The 22,104-nt window shown below is 38.0% G+C and overlaps 1 protein-coding gene across 1 annotated transcript in view; it reads left to right on the top strand.

Moving 5' to 3' along the window:
* The window catches only part of LOC136877570 (AT-rich interactive domain-containing protein 5B), a 369,783-nt gene that overhangs the window by 303,787 nt on the left and 43,892 nt on the right, over positions 1–22,104 (top strand). The window contains exons 4-5 of the mRNA XM_067151759.2: positions 8,218–8,333; positions 19,200–19,446. Of these exons, the coding sequence (XP_067007860.2) occupies positions 8,218–8,333; positions 19,200–19,446 (363 nt within the window). The remainder of the gene's footprint in view (positions 1–8,217; positions 8,334–19,199; positions 19,447–22,104) is intronic.

Below are 22,104 nucleotides of genomic sequence, written 5' to 3'. Positions count from 1 at the left end.
AAAAAGAAAAAAAAAAATGTGAGATGGACAGCAGCCAGTGGTATGATGATAAACGGGGTTAAAAGTCAGCTGTCGTACTCGGAGACGCGGGTTCGATTCCCAGGAAGACTGGTAATGATAGGTGGTTAAAAAGGCACTTGCCGCAAAATTCGCTCGAGGATATGCCTGAAAAGCTGCACCTCCTTGCGGAATTAAGAGGACACGAGTTTACTTCCTAACCGAGTGAATTGGCTACACAGTTTGGTCACATGGCTGTGAGCTTGAAATTGAGAGATAGCGCATTCGAACCGCACTCTGTAAACTCTGAATGTGGTTTTCCGTGGTTTCCCATTTTCACACCAGGCAAATGCTGTGCTGTGCCTTAATTGAGGCCTCGGTCGCTTCCTGCACAGTCCTAGCGCTTGAGACATGTCTGTGTCTTTGCGACGTAAAAAGAAAGTTTATTTTATCTTATTTGGCAGTAGTTAATAAACGCCTTGGTTGAATAAACTATAGTTCTTTTTGAGTAAACATTTGGGTGTTAGATATATTTTATTGTTAGTGTCTGTGTGTATTCTTCTTTCGTTTCTTCCTTTAGTTCAAGTAATTATTCTGTTCGTTGGAAAATTTTCTAAAGTACAGTAGGCCCACATAATGTAGTAGTTGTTGAAATCCAATTTAATGAATGGGCTGTGTGCATTTGAAGGACCCTAGGTTGAAAACCGTACTGCTGGGTGTGTCTTTTCTTGAAAGAGGATGTCTCGTGCAATATGTCATAAAATGCATGCTGTTTCGTGTTCGTGAAATCAATCCAGGATGGGTTGCAAAAATCTACTTAATAAGAGCATTAATGAACAGGCTTTGTTATCGTTTCTGGGCGGGAGATCGCATTCAACAGGTAGCGAGCGAGGGAAGCTTTGCGTTCTTCATTGAGGTAGGAATTGCGCAGCCTTGCTTCCAGCAGTCGCTATTTTACAGTGGGCCGGTAGGGCGCTGCAGTACAGCTCGCGGGTGAGGGTGGTGGGGAGAAGTGTGCTACACAATTCAACTCCCTGAGCAGCGGCTGTCAGTCGTTACCACGTGAGGCCGCGCGCGCTCCTTCAAGTGTCAAACATGCCGAGGCAAAAGAATTTACCAGTGAGAATTTTAAAGACTCCGGTTGGTGACACAGGTTGCAATGTGGTGTGTGTTTCTCCTACAAACGTTCAGGATATTGGTGCTCTAGTGCCGATGCAGCGAATGAATTCCTCTGCTTCTTCACGTATACATCCGTTGGTACTATCATCGCCATTTTATCAGTCAAACTTCCGCGATGTTTCGTTGCTTACTCAACATAACCAGCCATTTCTTGCTCATCCTGTTGGTGCTCCTGATATGAGAACTTTGTTTTCGCAGGTTGATCAAACTCGAAATCTTTCCGCAGAATCGACAGGTCCGCGACGGTTATTGATGGCGCCACCTTCTTTTCCATTCGTTGCCCCTGCTAATGCGAGAGATATTCCCGGCGCTTTGAAGCAATCTACGAGTGTCAGTCAAGAAAGAAGTGCGGGAAATGGTGCGTTAAGAATTTCTAGTTCTCCGAATACGCGCGCAACAGTACCACCATACCAGCCCCAGCTACTTCATACTCCCGCAAATCTTAAAAAACAGAGCCATGCAGGGGTGTCTATACCTTGCGGTTCGCATGACGCTACTAAAGAAACGTGTATAACACCGAGACAAGTTAATAACGCGTATGTTACTTCGAAAGTGGACGAATCTCGAGCAGTGTGGCCAACCTCCAGCACTTGGGTTGATGTTACGGGAGCTCAACAAACTCGTGAAGAACAGCCTCAGAAAAATACGTTTGCCAGGATGAATGTTCAAGGTGCACGTACGATGTCGACACAAGTAACGAATCCTACTGTTAGCGCTAACAACGTTTTAGAGTCACGTCCATTTCAGACGCACACGGACTATTCAGTCAGTTCTGTGGATATTTTACAAGCACGTGAGTTGCAGATGCGAACAGGTACTTTTCTTGGTTGTCCGACTGCTCAAGGCAGTCGTTCTGGAATGACACAGCGAAAGAACAACTGTGTTCATACGGGTGTTAATGTTTCTCAGTTTCCGGTGTGTTCAGCTGATCAAACTCAAACTTCAGTTAATACTCCAAATACGCTTAAAATATTGCCGCAACTTTTAAACCATTCTTCTGACTCTTCAGCGAAAGGTCAGAGTTTGCAAAGAGTTCCGCCAGCCCAGTTCGATAATGATGTTTCCTCCTCTGTCAGTGGTAAAAATATGCAGAGTGCTCACCATCTTCCCTTAATTTCTAAATTGCGTGAAAGTTCCTCAGCGCAGGTAAATCACAGTCCAGAAATAATATCAGCACCATTTTGTAAAGCTTACATTCACAGAACACCACAGGAATTGCATCAGTTGAGATTACAATCCCTTAACCAAATGTCCCATTGTGTAAATGCTAGGAAAATGAATGGCATTTCTTCAACGCCATTCGTTCAAATGTCGAGAACTTCCAGCGTTCTTGATCATCGTGGAATTCCACCTACAACTGGTAACAACACACACATTCACGGGTCCCCTTTGACATCATTTTCACACCTACCTTTGTCCACAACTGTAAGGGAAGTGGTTTCTTCAGTGGTTCCAGTAGGCTATACATCTGGTTCTGTGACTTGCCAGGCAAAAAGTTATGCTCCTTCTACATCATCTAGTCATGCTTCTCACGTGGTGAATTTTGGAAAATGTAAGGAACAGTTTCCTGCAATATCTGGTAGTAATGTTTCTCCAAAAGCAGTTCAGGGAATTTCTGAAGCACCCATTCAAGTACCTAGCTCATCTGTAAACAGTGGGGAAATGAATGGAGAGATTGTTTCTCATTTGAACCCTACACCAAGGAAACTTCAAGATGAAAATGGAACACCACAGATTGATATGAGTAATATCTTGGACACTTCAGTGAGCAACCCAGAATTAAAGTCAGTTTTGCACAAGTCTCCAGAGATTGGTCATGCTCTTAATGTGCCCAGGTTTCCAGATACGCAAAATGAACCAGCAACGGATTTGGGGTATATTCCTGGCATGTATACTTTGGGTTCAAATATTTGTAGTGCATTTCCTGGTGATTTGAGGAATGTTAAATTGCAGGAAGTTTCTTCAGTGAAAGTGAAAGATATGTCTGATGCAACATCTTTAAATCAAGCTTCAAAGACAGTGCCTAAAACAGATACAATAGCTTCAAATATTATAAAATATGTCCCAGCACAAGAGAGATCTCAGGAGCAGAATACCATCACCAGCATTTCTGAAGATATATGTAATAATAATGTAAAAGACTCGTCCAAGAACTCTCAGAAAACAAACAGTATAACAATATCATCGTCAGTGGCACATCCTCTTCGTTCCTCAACTGTCATTCAACACTTAATGCAGCCCACCGAAACTGATCATGGTGACAAAGAGAAACGGATGTCTTTTGCCTCATCTGCTTCGACGGGTGTTCAAAATATGTCACCAACTCATAAAAATAAACCTGGTTCATCTATAAATATTGCATCACCACAATGTATGGAAAATGACCACTATCCTTCTTCCAATATCCTAAACAAAATATTATCTGACCCTGTTGAACATCATAGTTCTTCTACTGGGCACAATATTTTAATGACACCAATAGAACCTTCCCAGAACTCCTTTTATGATCAACATTTGCTTTGTGGTACTCCTATTAAGAAAACTGCTAGTAAGCTCAAGCATGCTTCTCCACATTCTGTTTGTAAAGCTAAGAAAGATAATCAAAAGTCATTTTCAACTGATAGTTATGTTTCTTGTTCTTCAGCTAATACTGAACATATAGCAACACATTTACAGGTGAAGAATCTTCCTAGTTCGACATCTTCAGTGTCAGACGTGCATACAAAATTTGGACTGCAACTAAAATGTGATACACCTTCTTCGATGTACACTCAGGGAGGAGGATCTTTTATTAATGAACCCCATGCTCCTGCTGCTCATACACCTGTACAGGCACGTACTACTGCATCACAAGCTGATGAACTTCTATCACTGAAATCACAGTCATCACCGAAACAAGCACACACATCCCCAGGTTTCCCAGTACCAGTGCAGCAGTCGGCTGCCTCAGTGAACAACCAAGGAGTACGTACAATAATGACACGCTCCAGATATGCAGCTCTCCAACGAGAGCTACAGAAACAAAATACTGCTGCCCCTCCTTCTGCTTCAAAACGTCGTAAGTGTGATACTTCCTCGGGAAAATCTAGTTCTAATGTTGGTAAGCAAGAGCTATGTGTAATGACTCGACGAAGATGGGCTGCATGTAGTAGAAATGAGCAGAAATTGGAGGTTCAAGAAGTAGTGGCAACTAAGGTGGAAGTTGAACAAATAAAATCTCCTCAGGAACCTACTGCCATGTGTGTTCAGCAGGCTGTTCTTCAGCAAAATGATGAGACTTCAGCTCTACATCTGCAGCAAGTTGTCAAATCCCAGCAAGACGTTGATATGAGTGGATCATTAAAGATGAGAATTTCATTGATAGAACAACGTATTCTTTCAGTAGAATGTGGTAAGTTGCCCGTAATTAACGAATTGTCATTGTTGTTTGATTCTCTCTACTAGTCTGAAGATCTCTTCGTAGTTTACAGAAGTGGTTCCTGATATTCTTTATAACACCAACCTATGCTGCCTAATTAACAAAAAAATATTTCAGTCCACTAAATTAATCCTTCATAATACAGAGTTAGAAGGAAACACAGCATAGATTTGAGAGATACCTTTTTTAAAAATTAATATCTTTTCTGTACGGTACGGTATTCATTTGTATATATTTGGTGGTTTACCACTTGACAGTAACATGTCAACTTAAAAATTAACAATAGGTTTGAATTGGGCTTGTGTCAGTTGCTTTTGTGAGATACAACTGCCTTTCATGAATTATTTTGTTCACTTCGTAGTTAATCAACTTGTACTAATATTGAAAGAGGATTACAAAAATGGGATATATCAGGGTTTTAAGCTTTCAGTTTGCTGAATGATGAGCTGGAAGTTTTAACCTCATAGAAGTAGAAGAAGGTTATCACTGTCGTCTATTTGTTCTTCTGTTTAACACAGGTGCTCAGGCACTGGCTTTCAGAGTGCGTGTTGACGGGTTTGATTCTGGATAAGTCTGGTGGTATTTGAAGATGTTTGAATACACCAGGTTCTTGTTGGCAGATTTACTGGCACATAAACAACTCACAGTTTTCTAACATCAAAATCTTTCTTTAAAATAAATTATTGTAATTGGTCCACCTTTAAATACATCTACTCTATCCACTTACTTGTCTGTCTGTTAGGTCATCAGCCCAGAGGCTGGTTGGATCCTCAAATAGCACCACTAAAGGTTATGCGGTTATAAGAAAACCCCAAATGGAAATTATAGTCATATTTTGTAAGTAGTGCATGTTTCGATGAGCATTGGATCATCTTCAGCTGTCGATATTATGGTACCGGTATATGTCTTAAAAAATAAAATCTTGAAGATACATGGTCACGTAAGACATAATAAAATGAGATGAGAAAAGTGTCTTTATTTACTTCTTCGTATACATTTCGTTAGTATACTCTTTTTGATTTTTTCTTTTTAGACATCTTTATCAAATCCCAGAAGAAATTAACATTTATTTTGCTACTGCCAGATACAAGTTTTAACATTCTACTTTGACATATCTTTATAACAGAGAAGCATTCTGTCATTAAATGAGGTTAAATTACAAAAATGTTTAAGAGATGTTCTCCTGGCCCATTTGTTCACATTTAAATCAGCTTTTTTGTTTATTGACAACATTTAACACTACTTCCACAACTACACTATTTTCTATTAGTTTTCACAATTAGGAAGAAATATTTTAGACAAAAGAAAAACACTGCATGTTGTTTTACATTTTTAAGTGTTTTTATTATTTTTCTCATCTCATTTTATGGTATCTTATTTTATGGTATCTATTTTTAAGATTTTATTTCTTAAGATGTCGACCACAGTATTCAGTAGCTGTGAATGATCCAACGTGGGTCGAAACATGTACTACTTATAAAATACGACTAATTTCCATATTTAATTAAGTGAATAGTCAAGATATGTTGAAAAGGTGGATCAGTTAAATTAATTTCTTTTAAAGAAAAATGTTAATGTTAAAAAATTAAGTCAGTATAGAACTGATTATGAAATTTGTCACTACTGGGCGAGTTGGCTGTGTGGTCAAGGGCACCGGGCTGTGAGCTTGCATCTAGGAGATAGTGGGTTTGAATCTCACTGTCGGCAGCCCTAAAGATGGTTTTCCATGGTTTCCCATTTTAACACCAGGCGAATGTTGGGGCTGTACCTTAATCAACCCGACAGTGGTAACGTGACTGTTCGTAACGCCAGTAGTAACGTGGGGTGTCCCCGGCCCCCCATCAGTTTCTTGTCTTTTGCGATACTGGAATGAAACAAAACCAAATTTTATGAAATAAATAAACATTAAGCAAGGTTTTAAAAGAAAATGAAACTGCGATGTTGTGTGAAGTACTTCATTGTCATGTCAAAAACAGATACAACAAAAATACTCAACAACACTGTTTGCCATCATTGGAGTTTATATTGCAATTCTGTTTCATTGTAAGATTGATTCAAATTCACTGGTTATGTGTTCTCCAGCATCACTGGAAAGTTCGAAAACATTTTTCATGTGGTTCGTGCACATATATAGTAATCTCTTTCAACAGAATTGCCTAGTCTTCAGTAAATTAAAAGTTCCGCAAACGGTGACGTGGGGGTCCACGGGCACTCCAGTCACATTAAAGGGCTGTTTTCTTTATCCAAGGCAAAGAACACTGGAGATACATGTAGGAACTTGTTAAGAGAACACACAAATGAAGGTAGACCAAGTATTAGCAGTATAGCCAACCAAACACAGACGCAGTAGTTTCAGATATCACCGTGGGGGTCTGGCAGCACCCCACGTTACCTCTCCCGGGTTAAGGCCACGGCCGCTTCCTTCCAACTCCTAGGCCTTTCCTATCCCATCATCGCCATAAGTCCTATGTGTGTCAGTGCAATGTAAAGCAGCTAGCAAAAAAGAAAAAACAGAAGAACGAGCAAAGAAATTTGTTACTTGTGAAACATTAACCTAGTTAGCATGTATAAGAAATGGCATTATTTAGTTCTGATTAATTTTACTTAATCCTGTGACTGTATTCTGGGTGGGCAAAGCATTGTCACTAGTTTAGGAGTTTAAATTCACCGATACCGAACATGAATTATAGCCACTCACTGCCTTTTGTTTCAAATACACTTGGCAGTTGAGACAGTGCATTGACGTAAGTTATTGGACAGACTTCCCATAAACTCAATTCTGGGACTTTTAACTATGATGATGTGACTGTAAGAATAAAACAGTAAATTTATGAAGGATCCTTCAGGTCTTATTCTCCATCAGATCTTGTATAAATATGAATTTGTTGTGTATATTTCATCAGTGATGACAGCCTATATTTGAAATATATGTTTAAACAGTTAAGTTTTAAAATTATTTGCACTTTTTCATGTTTGTTAAATATAAGGAATATATTATTAAGACTAAATTTTTGTGCAGAACCACTTATACTGATTTATAAATAGAATATCTGTGCACTTGTGTGCTTTTCCAGGAGATAGTCTTTTTTCTCTAGCATTATTGACCAGCTGCATCGTTAGGCACTCCTATATTGTGCACGAGATTACAGTCAAATCAATTTGCAGTTAACTGGCATTTATTATTATTATTATTATTATTATTATTAGTAGTAGTAGTAGTAGTAGTAGTTGTTGTAGTAGTAGTAGTAGTAGTAGTATAATGCATGTGTCTCTCTTTGAGAAATAAACAAAGAGGAAGAATGGGGAAGAAAGAGCTGATGCCTTGAGAATGGTGTATGGTCAGGAGAGGGAAAGCGAGAAAACTAATAAGATATTCAATATTAAGAAGCTAGTGGGGTTTATAGGAAAACAGTAGTAGATGGTGAGTATTTAAAGGAGCAGGAATTAAGCTAGACTCTGTTCAGGACCTTCATTGTCTAGTTGCTTGTGAGATGCTTGTAATACAGTGGCCCCTTTTCTTATGTATAGGGTCAGAAAATATGAAATTTCTCTGCAGGTGTAGATTTATCTCCAGCCCATAAAACATTTTAAGATTGACATAAATTATGTTGTTTTTCTTACAGCACCAAATTTGAAAGGGCGGCCTCGAAGGAAGCGGAAAAAGCGTAGTCTTTCTCCTGGTGGCTCTGAATCCAATGAATCAGAATCTTCACTCTCCACTGTATCTTCTTCAGTCAAAGTAAGGAAGATTTTCTTTATTTTATATAGATATTCAGAATATACTAAGAAGAAGATAATAACAAATTTGAATATGGCAACCATTTTCTTATAACCATCACACAAATACAGGATACCCAGCAGTTCTATTTTCAGTTATTTGTCCAAGAAGTAGCACGATGGACAGTAATTAACCCCTGGAAGTCGTCATTCCTTTCTTACATTTGGTATATTTTTACTTACTTCATATCATTTTAAACAGTTCTGAATTTTAGACAACCTGTATTTGAGTAATTTTATGCATACATTTGTTTTAATTTAAATTAATTTGTTTCCATTTAGTGTTCATTTAGCAAATCTTCAGTTAAGCTTCTGCTTTATTTCCTATTCTCAGTACAGTACGACTGGTAAAGCAATGTGGGTTCAAGAATTACAACTTAGGTGCTGTAAAAGGACATAGTAGAGGAATGCAAGGGTGCCCATAGGATAGTTTGTAGGGGGAGGGCCTAGACCTGGGGGTATGTAGTATTTTTAATATTTTGGAAGATGAATGGTGACTTGTCTTCCACGGTAGAATACCACACACGGTATCCCTTACCACTTCTATGTAATACCGACTTTTAAATCATTTTCTTGAAAGAAAAACACCTGACTATATTAGATTTTCCCCTTTCCCTGAGAGCTTGGGGGGGGGGGGGCGTCTCCCCCTTGCCCCCGGGCATGGGTGCCATTGGAGGAATGTTAAAATAAGTTAAGTATTTCATCAACCACACTTAGTGCTTGGTACACAGTATATTAATATTTTCTTCTTTAGCAACTCAACATGAATATTCATATATTTCATATTACAGTATGCAGCAGCTTGTAAACTAAGATCAAATTATGCCTTATTATCAGAGTTGGGAAGTAGTAGAAATAATTGTACTGATCATAGCTGTGAGTTTGCATTCGGCTTTGAATCTCACCATCAGTAGCCCTGAACCCATGGCTTCCAATTTTCAAACCAGGCAAATGCTGGGGCTGTATTATAATTAAGACCGTGGTCGCTACCTTCCCACTCCTAGGCCTTTCCTATCTTTGTCAGTGCAACGTAAAACAAGTTGTAATAAAAAATACATCCTAAATACCTGAAATTATCTACCTGTTCTAACTTTGTATTTCTAACTTGGCATTCAGCTCTCTTAGATTTCATACCTACTGACATCAATTTAGTCTTGGAAGGGTTAATTTTTATATCGGATGGGTATCTGTCGAGAGACCGGACTAACAAATGGGGGTTGCAGCCTTTCGGAAGTTGCAAGGCCGGCAGTCTAGATGTTCGATAGATGTTTGATTGATATGGCCTGTGTCAATACTGCTACATGGCTGAAAGCAATGGAGAAACTGCAGTCGTAACTAACTCCCGAGGACATGCAGCTCTCTCTCTATGAATGATGTACTGACGATGGTTTCCTCCCAGTTAAAATATTCTGGAGGTAAAATAGTTCCCCCCCTACCTTCTGATCTCCAGGTGGGACTACATGAGAGGGGGCAATCATGAGGAAGATGACATTCTGCGAGTCGGAGCATGGAATGTTAGAAGTTTGAATTGTTGTGGTAGGTTAGAGCATCTGAAAAGGGAAATGGATAGACTAAAGTTAGATGTAGTTGATACAAGTGAAGTACATTGATAGGAATAGCAGGAAAATCAGACCTGGGAAATGCAGGATTTGGTTTAACAATGAATAAGAAAATAGGGCCAGCATAGTGAAAATATTATTATCAAGATAGACACAAAGCCAATGCCCACCACAATAGTGCAGGTCTATATGTCTACTAGTTCAGCGGATAATGATGAAATCAAAACAGATCGGGCGAGTTGGCCGTGCGGTTCGAGTCGCACAGTTGTGAGCTGGCATCCGGGAGATAGTGAGTTCGAATCCGACTGTCGGCAGTCCTGAAGATGGTTTTCCATGGTTTCCCCATTTTCACACCAGGCAAATGCTGGGGCTGTACCTTAATTAAGGCCACGGACGCTTCCTTCCCACTCCTAGGCCTTCCCTATCCCATCGTCGCCATAAGACCTATCTGTGTTGGTGCGACGTGAAGCAAAAAAAAAAAAATCAAAAGACTATATGAAGAGGTAGAAGATTTAATACAATATGTAAAAGGTGACAAGAATCTAATTGTGGATGGGAGATTAGAATGCAGTGGTAGGCCAAGCAAGAGAAAATACTGCAGTAGGAGAATTCGAACTGGGACAAAGGAATGAAAGAGGAAGTCGGCTGGTTGAATTCAGTACTGTTCACAATTTACTCCTTGCTAATACTAGGTTCAAACACCACAAACAATGATTGTATATGTGGACAAGACATGGAGACACAGGAAGGTATCAGATAGACTTCATTATGATTAGGCGGAGATTCAGAAACCAGGTGATAAATTGCAAGGCTTTACCAGAAGCATACACGGACTCTGACCACAACTCGTTGGTCATGAAATGCCATCTGAAGTTGAAGAAATTGAAGAAAGAAAGGAATCCAAGAAGATGGGATCTAGACAAGTTGAAAGAAAAGAGTGTAAGGGATTGTTTCAAGGAACTTGTAACGCAAGGACTAAATGAAAAGGCTGAAGGAAACAACATAATAGAGGAAAAATGGACAGTCGTGAAAAATGATGTTTCTAGGGCTGCTGAAGAAAGGTTGGGAAGAAAGGAAAGATCAACTAAGAATCAAGAATCAGTGGATAACTCAGGAGCTACTAGACCTGATTGATGAACGATGAAAATACAAACATTTAAAAAATGAAGAGGGCAGAAAAGAATACAGCTGATTAAAGAATGAAGTCAGGAGAAAGTACAGGACAGGTAAGGAAGAATGGTTGAAATGAGAGATGCAAGGAAATTGAAAGTTGTGTGGTGCTAGGAAAGGTAGATGCTGCATACAGGAAAATCAAGGAAACCTTTGGAGAAAGGAAAACTTGGTTGAAGGTAAGGCAGAAAGATGGCAGGAACATATCCAACAGTTGTATCAAGGTAAAGACGTAGATGATTTGGCTCTGGAACATGAAAAGGCTGTTGATGTGAAAAGGCTGTTGATGCTGATGAAATGTGAGAAACAATTTTGAGGTCAGAATTCAATACAGCTTTGAGAGCCCTAAATAGGACCAAGGCACTTGGAATTGATGACATTCTCTCTGAATTACTGACTGCTGTAGGAGAAACCACCATGACAAGATTATTTCATTTAGTGTGCAAGATGTATGATACAAGAGAAGTTTCATCTGACTTTCAGCATAATGTTGTTATACCGTACCTATTCCCAAGAAAGCCGGTGGTGACAAGTGTGAAAACTACTGCACCATTAGTTTAGTATCTCACACCTGCGAAATTCTAACATGCGTTATTTACAGAAGAATGGAAAGAGAAATTGAAACAAAGTTGGGAGAAGATCGGCAGTTTTGCCAGAAAGTTTAGGGACACACTATAATTTGAACATAGGGGACCCTGTCACTATATTGTTAGGGTAAATAACAGTGTTTTTAGCTGTTAGCTAACAGTGGGACACAAGTATTTGTTTCCCCCAAACAAAGCGTTTCTATGACGGTGAGTACTCCGTCTAGAAAATTTTGTAGAAATTTAAGCAAGCAAAGAATGTTGACCATTTTTACAATAAATGCAAAATTACTGAATAACTAATTATGATGCAATTTTGATATATTGCTGGATTGTTTCTAATACTCTTTTGCCTACACTTAACCTCATACGATCACATGTATCTACTGTATCTACACCCATTATTGTTGTTAAGGTACCCTTTGTCCTTGGGCAACCTGCATCTATTGCAGGAAAATTGTATAATAAAAATTAAATTAGTAAGGATAAAATGTGCCTTCAAAAATTATTCTGCAAATGGCCAAGTATTTTCTGAGTTTTGTTTTTTCTACATAAGGGTGGGGGAAATCAGGGTGTAAGTTGCTTGATAGAACTTTCAAATGGAAGCACCTAGCACATACAGAACATGTCTCTCCTACAGAGCAGATCTCAGGGTAACTGTGTAAACCACAGTGTGCTAGATGCTTCCATTCAAATGTTATATCAAACAGCGTATACCATGATATCCCCCACCCGTATCTAGATAAAACAAACCTCATAAAATGCTTGGTCATTTGCAAAATTATTTTTCAAGGCATATTTCATCCTTACTAATTAAAAATATAGTGTGTTAGAAACAATCCAGCTATAAATCAAAATTGCATCATAATTAGTTATTCAGTAATTTTGCATTTTATTGTGAAAAAGGTCAACTTTTCTGCTTGCTTAAAATTCTATAAAACTTTCTAGAAGGAGTACCCATCATTGTAGAAACGCCCTGTTAGGGCAAAACAAATACTTGTGTCCCATTGTTAATTAACAGCTAAAAACATTGTTATTCAACCTAACAATATAGCAACAGGGACCCCTATGTTTAAATTATAGTGTGTCCCTAAACTTTCTGGCAATACTGTATTTGGCTTCAGAAGAAATGTAGGAATGCATGAAGCAATCCTGACTTGACGTCTGTTCTTAGAGGACCGAATCAAGAAGGGCAAGCCCATGTTTATAGCATATGTAGATCTAGAAATGGCATTTGATAATGTTGAATGAACCAAGCTATTTGAGATTCTGAAGGTGATTGGGATGAGATACCGAGAAAGAAGAATTATCTACAATTGTATAAAAATCAGTCTGTAGTGAGAAACTAGGGTTTTGAAAAAGAAGCAGCAATCCCGAAAGGAATGAGGCAAGGCTGCAGTTTGCCCGCCTGTCCGTCCCTCCCCCCCTCCCACCTCCTTTCCTTTTCATTGTTTATATATAAGAAGTAAATCAGATAAGAATTTCAAAAGGGAATCACAGTCTAAGGAGAAGGAATCAGAACTCTGAGATTTACCGATGATATTGTTAGTTTATCTGAGACTGCAGAAGATCTGAAGAAATTGCTGAATGGTATGAACAGAGTCTTGGGGAAGGAGTACAAGATGAAAGTAAATAAGTCCAAAAGAAAATGGAGTGGAGTTGAACGAGGTTGGGTGATTCGGGAAAGATTAGATAGGAAATGAAGTCTTAAAGGAAGTCTACAAATATTGTTAGTTGGGTACAATGACAGAAGTAAGGAGGACATAAAATGCAGACTAGCACAGGCAAGGAAGGCCTTTCTTATGAATAGAAAATTCTTTACTTTGAACGTTGATATAGGAATTAGATGTTTTTGAAAACTTTTGTATGGAGTGTGGCATTGTATGGAATTGAAACATGGACGATAATTATCTCAGAAAGAAAGAGAATAGGAGCTTTTGTAATGTGGTGTTATAGAAGAATGCTGAAGGTGAGGTGGGTAGACCAAATTACAAATTAAGAGGAATCTAATTGGTGAGAGGAGATAAATTTGGCTAAATTTGACAAGAAGGGGATATAGAATGATAGGACACATTTTAAGACACTGAGGACTTGTTCCGTTATTTTTCGAGGGACGTGTAGGCAGTAAGAACAGTAGGGGTAGATGTTACAAATAGATGGTACAAATATTACAGACAGATTAGAGTAGATAATAGAAATGAAAAGATTAACACAGAATGTGGTGGTATAGAAAGCTGCATCAAACAACAGTAATTTTTATTTGTAATTGCTACTTTTTTTGTACATAAAGTATTTTTTCTCAAGAAGTATCTTGAAATAAAACTGTAATATTGTTACATTCTAGTAATGCATATATATTGCTTGGAAGAAGAAATGGAAAAAATTAGAGATAATGAAGATTGCTTTTCCATTTCTACTGCAACAGAACTTATAGCTTCACCAGTGTTGAACAATGTACTTGTTTACCTCTCTAGTAATTCTGAAGATATCCAACCTATCCTAAAATATCCATCACTGTTGGGGATGTTCTGAAAATTATACGCAGGTATTCCTTCAAGTGCCCCTTTAGTGCGTCTTTTCAGCAAATACTAAGACGTTTAGGCTTAGTGATGTGAATTTTGACAACCAATTAGTATGTAAAGTAAATTACAAATTATTTGGAATGGTAAGTGACTAGCTAAAATAAAATAATGGGAAAATATCAATTTGATAGTTCCAAATTAGACCTATCAAATTTATTCTCACTTAGTGATAAGAGCCCCTTAATGTTTCCATACTAAAAAGACACAAAATGAAGTAATAAGTATTTCTTTACGAACACTGTTACCAATCCAGTTCCATTAGTTTTGTGGGGGGGGGGGGGGGGGGTGTCGGTGAAGAGTAAAATAATTTTGCAATTCAGTGTGGTGGTTTATTTTTTTTTATTTTTTTATTTTTTCCAGTGCTTATTTTAAATTGTCTCACTATGTTACTAACAATCATTTTTCATTTTGTCTTCGCCCTATTGATATCTCTTCTGTCCCTAAAAGGTTTATACCCTCTGAATTTGTGCTGAGTTATATTGAACATTTGGAATATTATCCAGAAAATTTCCTTACTGTATCTAGATTGTTTAATTCTGCTGGTGTATGTCATGTTCCCTGTGTAAGTCTTGATGAATGGCCTTTTCCATTTCAACACTTTTATCTTCCAAGACATACTTCCTGTACACCCTGACTTCCTTTATTTTTCCAGTTATTGTCTAATATTTCTCCCCTATAGCTTTTTAATCTTTATGCATTTAATTACATCTCCATGAAAGTCTTTGCATAAGTGAAAACAGATTCTGTTAATGATTTAAAAATGCCCCCTCGTATTTTCCCTCTCTACATCTGTTGATGATGGTAGCTGCCAGTACAGAATGAGATTCCAACATTAGGTACATAAAAAAGAAGTTTACTAAGATTTCATACAGGGTGGCGCACGAATAGTTGACACATTTAATTTTAGAATAACAACTTCATTTTTCACAGAACACTAATGAAATTTTAGACACAGGCAGCTTGGACTGTGGAAATACATTTCACTATATCACAGGTTCAACGTGGCCTCCACTGCGGCGGATAACCTCTTCGAGACGAGTACGCATGTTTCTGACGACCTTGCGGCACATGTCTTCATGAATTTCACTGCAGAGCTGCACAATCCGACCACGCATTCCCATGCTGCTTTGAGGTCTTGAAGCGAAGAGTTTTTCTTTCAAATAGCCCCATAAAAAGAAATCACAAGGATTTAAATCAGGGCTTTAAGGAGGCCATGAGAAGCCGCCGTTATTGTTGTACTGTGGGTAACGAAGAGACAATACACGATCACCAAATACTCCCCTCAAAATCTCAAGAACACTGCTAGCTGTGTGAGGTGATGCAACATCTTGCATAAACCACTGATATGATTAGGGATAGCGAGAATTTGAGTCATGAATTCATTCCCCAGCATGTCCTTGTATCGCTATGCATTAACTGCCTGACTGAAGAAAAATGGTCCAATTAACCCATGACTTGACAGAGCTACCCACAGACTCACTTTTTCTCCGTACGTGTTTTTTTTTTTTTTTTTTTTTTTTTTCGTGAATAATGTCTGGTTTTTCTGTAGCCCAAAACCGCACATTTTGTTTATTAACTGCCCCGTTGAGATGAAAATAGGCTTCATCAGAGAACCAAGTGTTAAACAGTACTTCATCTCTACCTTGAGTCCATCTCTTCTGCCTGTGAAGATCTGTGAGCTTGTGTAGTACAGTCATTTTGCACGGGTACAACTGATGTTCACCGTGTAACATTCTTTGAACTGAATGGTGCGATATTCCACTTCCTCTTGAAGCTCCCCGTGTTGACTTGTGTGGGCTGCGCTACATGGCGACCCACAGGAGACCGAACTGCTAGTGCACGTGGTCGCTTTTCTTTCTTCACACTGCCTTGTTCTTCCAAGTTTCTGTATAAGCGAAGGATGGTGTTCCTTGCTGGTGCCCACCTAATCTGAAATACAGCTCGAAATTTCCTTTGTGTCGCCGTAACCTTTTTTGATTCGCAATAAAAGATAACTATTTTGGCGCGCTGCTGAACAGAGAGTTGGCCGTGGTCGGCCATGGCAGAAAGCTCATTGGAATGCAGGCATTTGGAGACAAAGCAGCAGTGTCACCTGTACAGATATTTCCATGAAACAGGGAAGGTGTGAACGAAATTTTAACAACATAGTACATAAGTTGCATTTTATATTGGCTTTTCCAATGTGTCAACTATTCGTGCGCCACCCTGTACATAAAACTCTCTTATACCGAAAATACCTTAAATATGAAATTGACATATGATACTTAACCCATGAAAATCTATCCACAAAGAGCAAGTTGCTAAGGTACTCGTCAAACATGTGATTGAATGGAAGTACATTCTTTATCCAGGTAGGACCATCTCATAGTTTTCTGTATATTATAGATAATTAGGCAGGAAGTCACCAAATTGAATGAGTTGGCATGCATTGCTTTTCTTATTTAATCAAAAGAACAAGTCATTGTTTGCTGGTAGAAACATATGGTGAACACGCTCCATCAATTAGAACATGTGAGACATGGTTTCAACAAGAACATGGTGATTTCAATGTGAAAGACAGTGCGTGCTCTGGTAGACCACAAAAGTGCAAAAACGAGCAATTGCAGGTGTTACTGGATGATGACCTGTCTCAAACTCAACAGTAATTGACACAAGCATTACATATATCATAAGAAAGAATCAGCAGACTTTTACGAGCAACGGAGATCAGTAAACTTGGTAAATGGATCCCACATGATTTGAATTAACGGCAAATGGAAAATCGCTAAGTTACTTTTGAAATGCTGCTTCAACACCACAAAAGAAAGTCATTTCTGTACTAAATTGTGACAGGTGATGAAAAATGGATTTATTTTGAAAACCCGTGGCTGTCTCCTGGCGAAGCTGGTCCTTAAGCACCAAGGCCAAATCGCTTTGGTAAGAAGACCATGCTTTGTGTCTGGTGGGACCAGAGCGGTATTGTGTATTATGAACTCTTGAAGCCCAGTGGAACCGTTAATGCACAATGCTATCACCAACAAATGATTCATTTAAAACACGCATTGATCGAAAGACAACCGGAATGGGCCAGAAGACATGGCAAAGTGATTTTTTACACAACAATGTGCCGTCTCACACAGCAAAACCAGTGAAAGAGACCTTGAATTCACTTGGATGGGACATCCTTCCACACCCGCTGTACTCCCCAACCTGGTGCCATCTGACTTTGCATCAATGGGGCATGTGCTCGCAGAGCAGCACTTCGGCAATTTCGAGGAAGTTGGAAAATGGCTCGATGAATGGTTTGCTGCAATGACAAGCAGTTTTTCTGGCATGGTATTCATAACCACCTGAAAGATGGGCAAAGTGTATAGAAGCCAATGGCCAATTTTCGAATAAACAAAAAATGAATTTGCCTTGAAAATTACATGTTTTCTTTATAACAAAAACCAGCAAAAACTTGTGCATACACCTGGTACAATCATACCGATTAGTACAAAAAACATTTTTGTTCTTTTAAGTTTTATTTTCCATTTACAAGGCATCTGGAGACAAAATTGCAGGTATGAGGTCCCATTCTTAAGTGATAGTATGCGCTGTACTGGTTGTATGAGGGATGATTAAAAACTAAGGTTACAAGGTCAATATTCCTGGAATTTCCTTTGTTATAGAGAAATTAGTACTGTGCGTTAATTCTAATACATGCAGTTGGCAACCGTGCAGAGTTTCAGCCACCTACAGCGCTAGTTGTAGGTAAACACAAATAGCAGCTTGTTTGGAAACCTGGTATGTTAATCTGATAATCACAATGTTTTTCCACCTAATCGATACTTTTTATTCTTTGCCTTTGGCAAATCTATAAGAAAATTAAGAAATACAGTACATGTTTCAACTGCTTTGCAGTCATCATCAGCTGTACGAACAGAAACTTAGGCGATAATGCATTAAAAGTAAGCACATGTGTGTTCTTTAGTCAATCTTAAAAAATATCCCATGGGTAACTAAAAACTTATAAACTAATTGAGGGAGGAAGGTAGTGTTGGGGGGCGGGGGTTGTGTGTGGATTGTGTGGAGGTGAAGGTGGTTGCTTAGTGATACTTAACATCTAACATATTAAAAATACTTATTGGTAGTTAAAATAGCTTAAAATGTCTTACAAAGTATGTGAATATGCTTAAAAATACTGGTCCACTTTTCACTGAGTATGGTTGGAGTGTGTTGGACGTTGTTTTCCTTTGAGTGTCCAGCTTCTTATCACCAGGTATAAACCTTGTTTTGGGTGCTTGTTCTAAAGACTCGTAAACTAGGTTGTTTACCTTGCTTTAACTTATTTCCCTTCGGAGGATGCACTGTTGTGTTGGGAGTTTCAGTATGTTCAAATTCGTCTAAATGGGTAGCTTGCACACAATCTGTAACAATACTTTGTGTACGTCCTTACAACTCTCGCTGTCGTGGGTGTTGGTCTGTGTCTACCGTCCTCGACCTGGTGAAGTATCATTACAGATCTTGTGCAAGCTACCCATTTAGACGGATTTGCTCTACTTTATTTTTTAACTCAATTTTAAAGGAATTATCCCTTCTTTCTGTCATTTAATAACTGTTCTGTATGTGGTAATTTAGACCCCCTGTCAGTTCTCTGTATATGATTGAAACAGCCATTTTGATAATAACATTCAGATGTAAGATGCACAACAAATGGGCTTGTTTCTTGTTAAGTCTTAATTCCATTGCTACCATATGTGTCAAGGCAGTGCATTGTAACTGTAAATCATAATCTTTACATAAATCACTAGGCTATCAGAAACCTTTCAGTTTTCTCGTAATTTGGCTATTTTAAGTCTTGCTGTAAGTAAAAATCCAAGTCTTCCATACAAAATGACATGAGTTCAATTATAAGATGGAAGTTGAAGTGTTTCATACGATTCTTCATCCTTTGTAATTTGCTCTCCTTCAGGGCAAGCAACAGCAGTCATCCCAGCCTCAGGCCCATCAGTCATTGCAACAGCACGAGCAGCAGCCATCCTGCAGCAAGCACGTCACTCTTGCTCCACCTCGCCGGAACAACAGTCTGGTCCAGTCACGGAAAAGCACCCGTGTGACAGTCAGCCAAGAAGAGAAAGATTTCCTCGCCAAGTTGCATGCCTTCATGAAAACAAGACGTACTCCAATACAGAGAGTCCCGCACCTCGGATTCAAAGAAAGTGAGCAGAGTTTCATTTACATCATGCAGAATAACTCATTAGTAATTCTTCGTTTAGAAAGTGTATGGCAAACTGAAGCAAGCTCATACTTCTTGATATGTGTGACTTGCTGTCTGAGAGTGGGTGGAAACTAATGGGAGGAATTTTAATTTTGAGATTGTAAGTTGTACTGCGAAGTCACTAAGAAAAATATTGTCCATGAATGCCAAAATAAATATCAAGTACTGTTAGTGCAGAATAATGAAGTTGGAGTAAAGCCCATTTCTACTTTGATACTGCTGACTCAAAAACCATACTCCTGCTTGGCAGGCAGCAGTTTACATGGTTCAGTCTGCTATATGTAAAATATTATTACTCATAAGTAATTTTTTAACATAATCATATGTAAACTCTTGTTGCCACTCTTTGAACAGGCATAAAAATTATATTTATATTGGATGAATTTGAAATAAATCAAGACCTCCTTTTTTCTTTTTTTTTTTTTTTTCTTTTTTCTTTTAAAGGTGATTGGATATACTATCGCATTTTATTATTATTATTAACAAAAACATCACAATTGGGAAATATCCCAGTGGCAAGGGTCGTTTACAGTAGTGTATTAATGAAGTAACGTTAAAAGTACATTAAGTACATAAATATTTCCCAATTTTAGCTATAGCCTTTGAGAGAAAAATTAAAATTCATTTCTTAAAAACTGTTCACTTACCCAAAAACTTAATATAGAATGTCTTGTATTAACTATTTTCATTCTCTGCATTGGCAAAACTACACACATAATTGAAGGAACCATTTTTGTAATATCTTTTCTTCTGTTACTTTACGTCACACCAACACAGACAGGTCGTATGGCGACAATGGGATAGGGGAGGGTTAGGAGTGGAAAGGAAGTGGCCATGGCATTAATTTGGGTACAACCCCAGCACTTGCTTGGCGTAAAAATATATATAATAAGAGTTTTGTCTGTACATTGCTCAGAATTGAAAAAGAATGGTTTCTGTATCGGTCGTGTTCACAGTAACAAGGAAATGCACTTTTTAATTTTCCATCATTTCTGTCTGTATGTAATTATGTACGTACACGCATCACGAGAAAATGGCTGAAGAGAATTGAATGAAAATTGGTATGGAAAGTCGGGGAATAAGTCTTTACAATCTAGGCCATAATTTTATTCATGCTGAGTGTAATGGTAGTTTAGGGGAAGGCCCAAAATGCAATTATCAAATATGTTTGTTATTAGTGGTTCTATTGATAAGTACTACATAACGAAAGTTATATCAAATTTAATTACCAATCATTTATGTCTTACACATTTTTTTGTTGATATTTAGAAATTTCATGATCCGTATTGAAGTGGAATTACAATAATTGAAATTAATAGGGGTCCTCCTATTCAATACAAAGACATTTATTAATGTGAATTAATCACATGTCATTCACATGAGGTACTAGTTTCGGCACTAAACTTGTGCCATCATCAGCCAACGAGTCAAATAAGGCAAACACAATACAACTTTAAAACAACCTTAAAACACACTGTAACACTTGCATAGATGAATATTAAATAAAAAATAAATGTGCATATGATGACCCAGTGAAATGTCATGTGAAATTAACACTTTGTTTGATCTGTGGTTTGGTTCCGAAAAATAAACGTTTATTTCTCTGAACCAAACCACAGATAAAACAAAGTGTTAATTTCACATGACATTAAACTCTGCAGCATAATTTCAACAAGATCAAAGAACTAAAGACATATACAAGCTGGACAAACCACCATGTGTGTACAACAACGGAGTCGTCATATTAAAAGGATTTTATACTGAAGTGCAATATCATCATGTACCATATTTTATTTAATATTCTTCTCTGCAAGTGTTACAGTGTGTTTTAAGGTTGTTTTAAAGTTGTGTTGTATTTGCCTTATTTGACTTGTTGGCTGATGATGGCACAAGTTTAGTGCCGAAACTAGTACCTCATGTGAACGACATGTGATTAATTCACATTAATAAATGTCTTTGTATTGAATAGGTACTGTACCAGCTACGATAACAGAGATATTCATGAATTTTTCTTTTTGTTGCTAAGTCCATATCACCGCCGAGCCATGAGAAAATGGGTAAACAGAATTTAATGAAAATCGGTATATGAAGTCGGGGAATAAGGAACTACTGTCTAGGCTATAAATAATTGTATTCACCCTGGTTGAAGTGGTAGTTTAGGGGAAGGTGCCTAACATTTAATTTTTAATTACCTATGTTATTGGTCCTAACAAAAAGTAGTACATAACAAAAGTTATAAAAAATACAATTTCCGATCATTTGTCTCTTCAGTTTTACCGTACCGACTGTGACAAGATTGGTGGTGAATAGTTATTATTGTATTAGAGCAATTCATGAATTTAGATGAATTGAGACTTTTTTTGCTTAGTCCATATCTACGCCGAGCATTGTTGACATACTAATATTGTTCAATCATGTTAATTGGTGATGGATTTTATTATGATTGTCTTAAGGTGTAAAAATGCATGGTCGTTGGTCCATATCGACAAGGAAGATTGTGAAGATGATAATAAAAATCAGATAAAAATCATAAAGGAACGATCGCCTGAATAATAAAACAAGACGGAGTCCCAAAAGGAAGGAGGACTCACTTTACATT

This window comes from Anabrus simplex, chromosome 1, assembly GCF_040414725.1.
Source record: "Anabrus simplex isolate iqAnaSimp1 chromosome 1, ASM4041472v1, whole genome shotgun sequence".
Classification (NCBI taxonomy): domain Eukaryota; kingdom Metazoa; phylum Arthropoda; class Insecta; order Orthoptera; family Tettigoniidae; genus Anabrus; species Anabrus simplex.
This window is presented reverse-complemented; position numbering and strand designations above follow the sequence as displayed.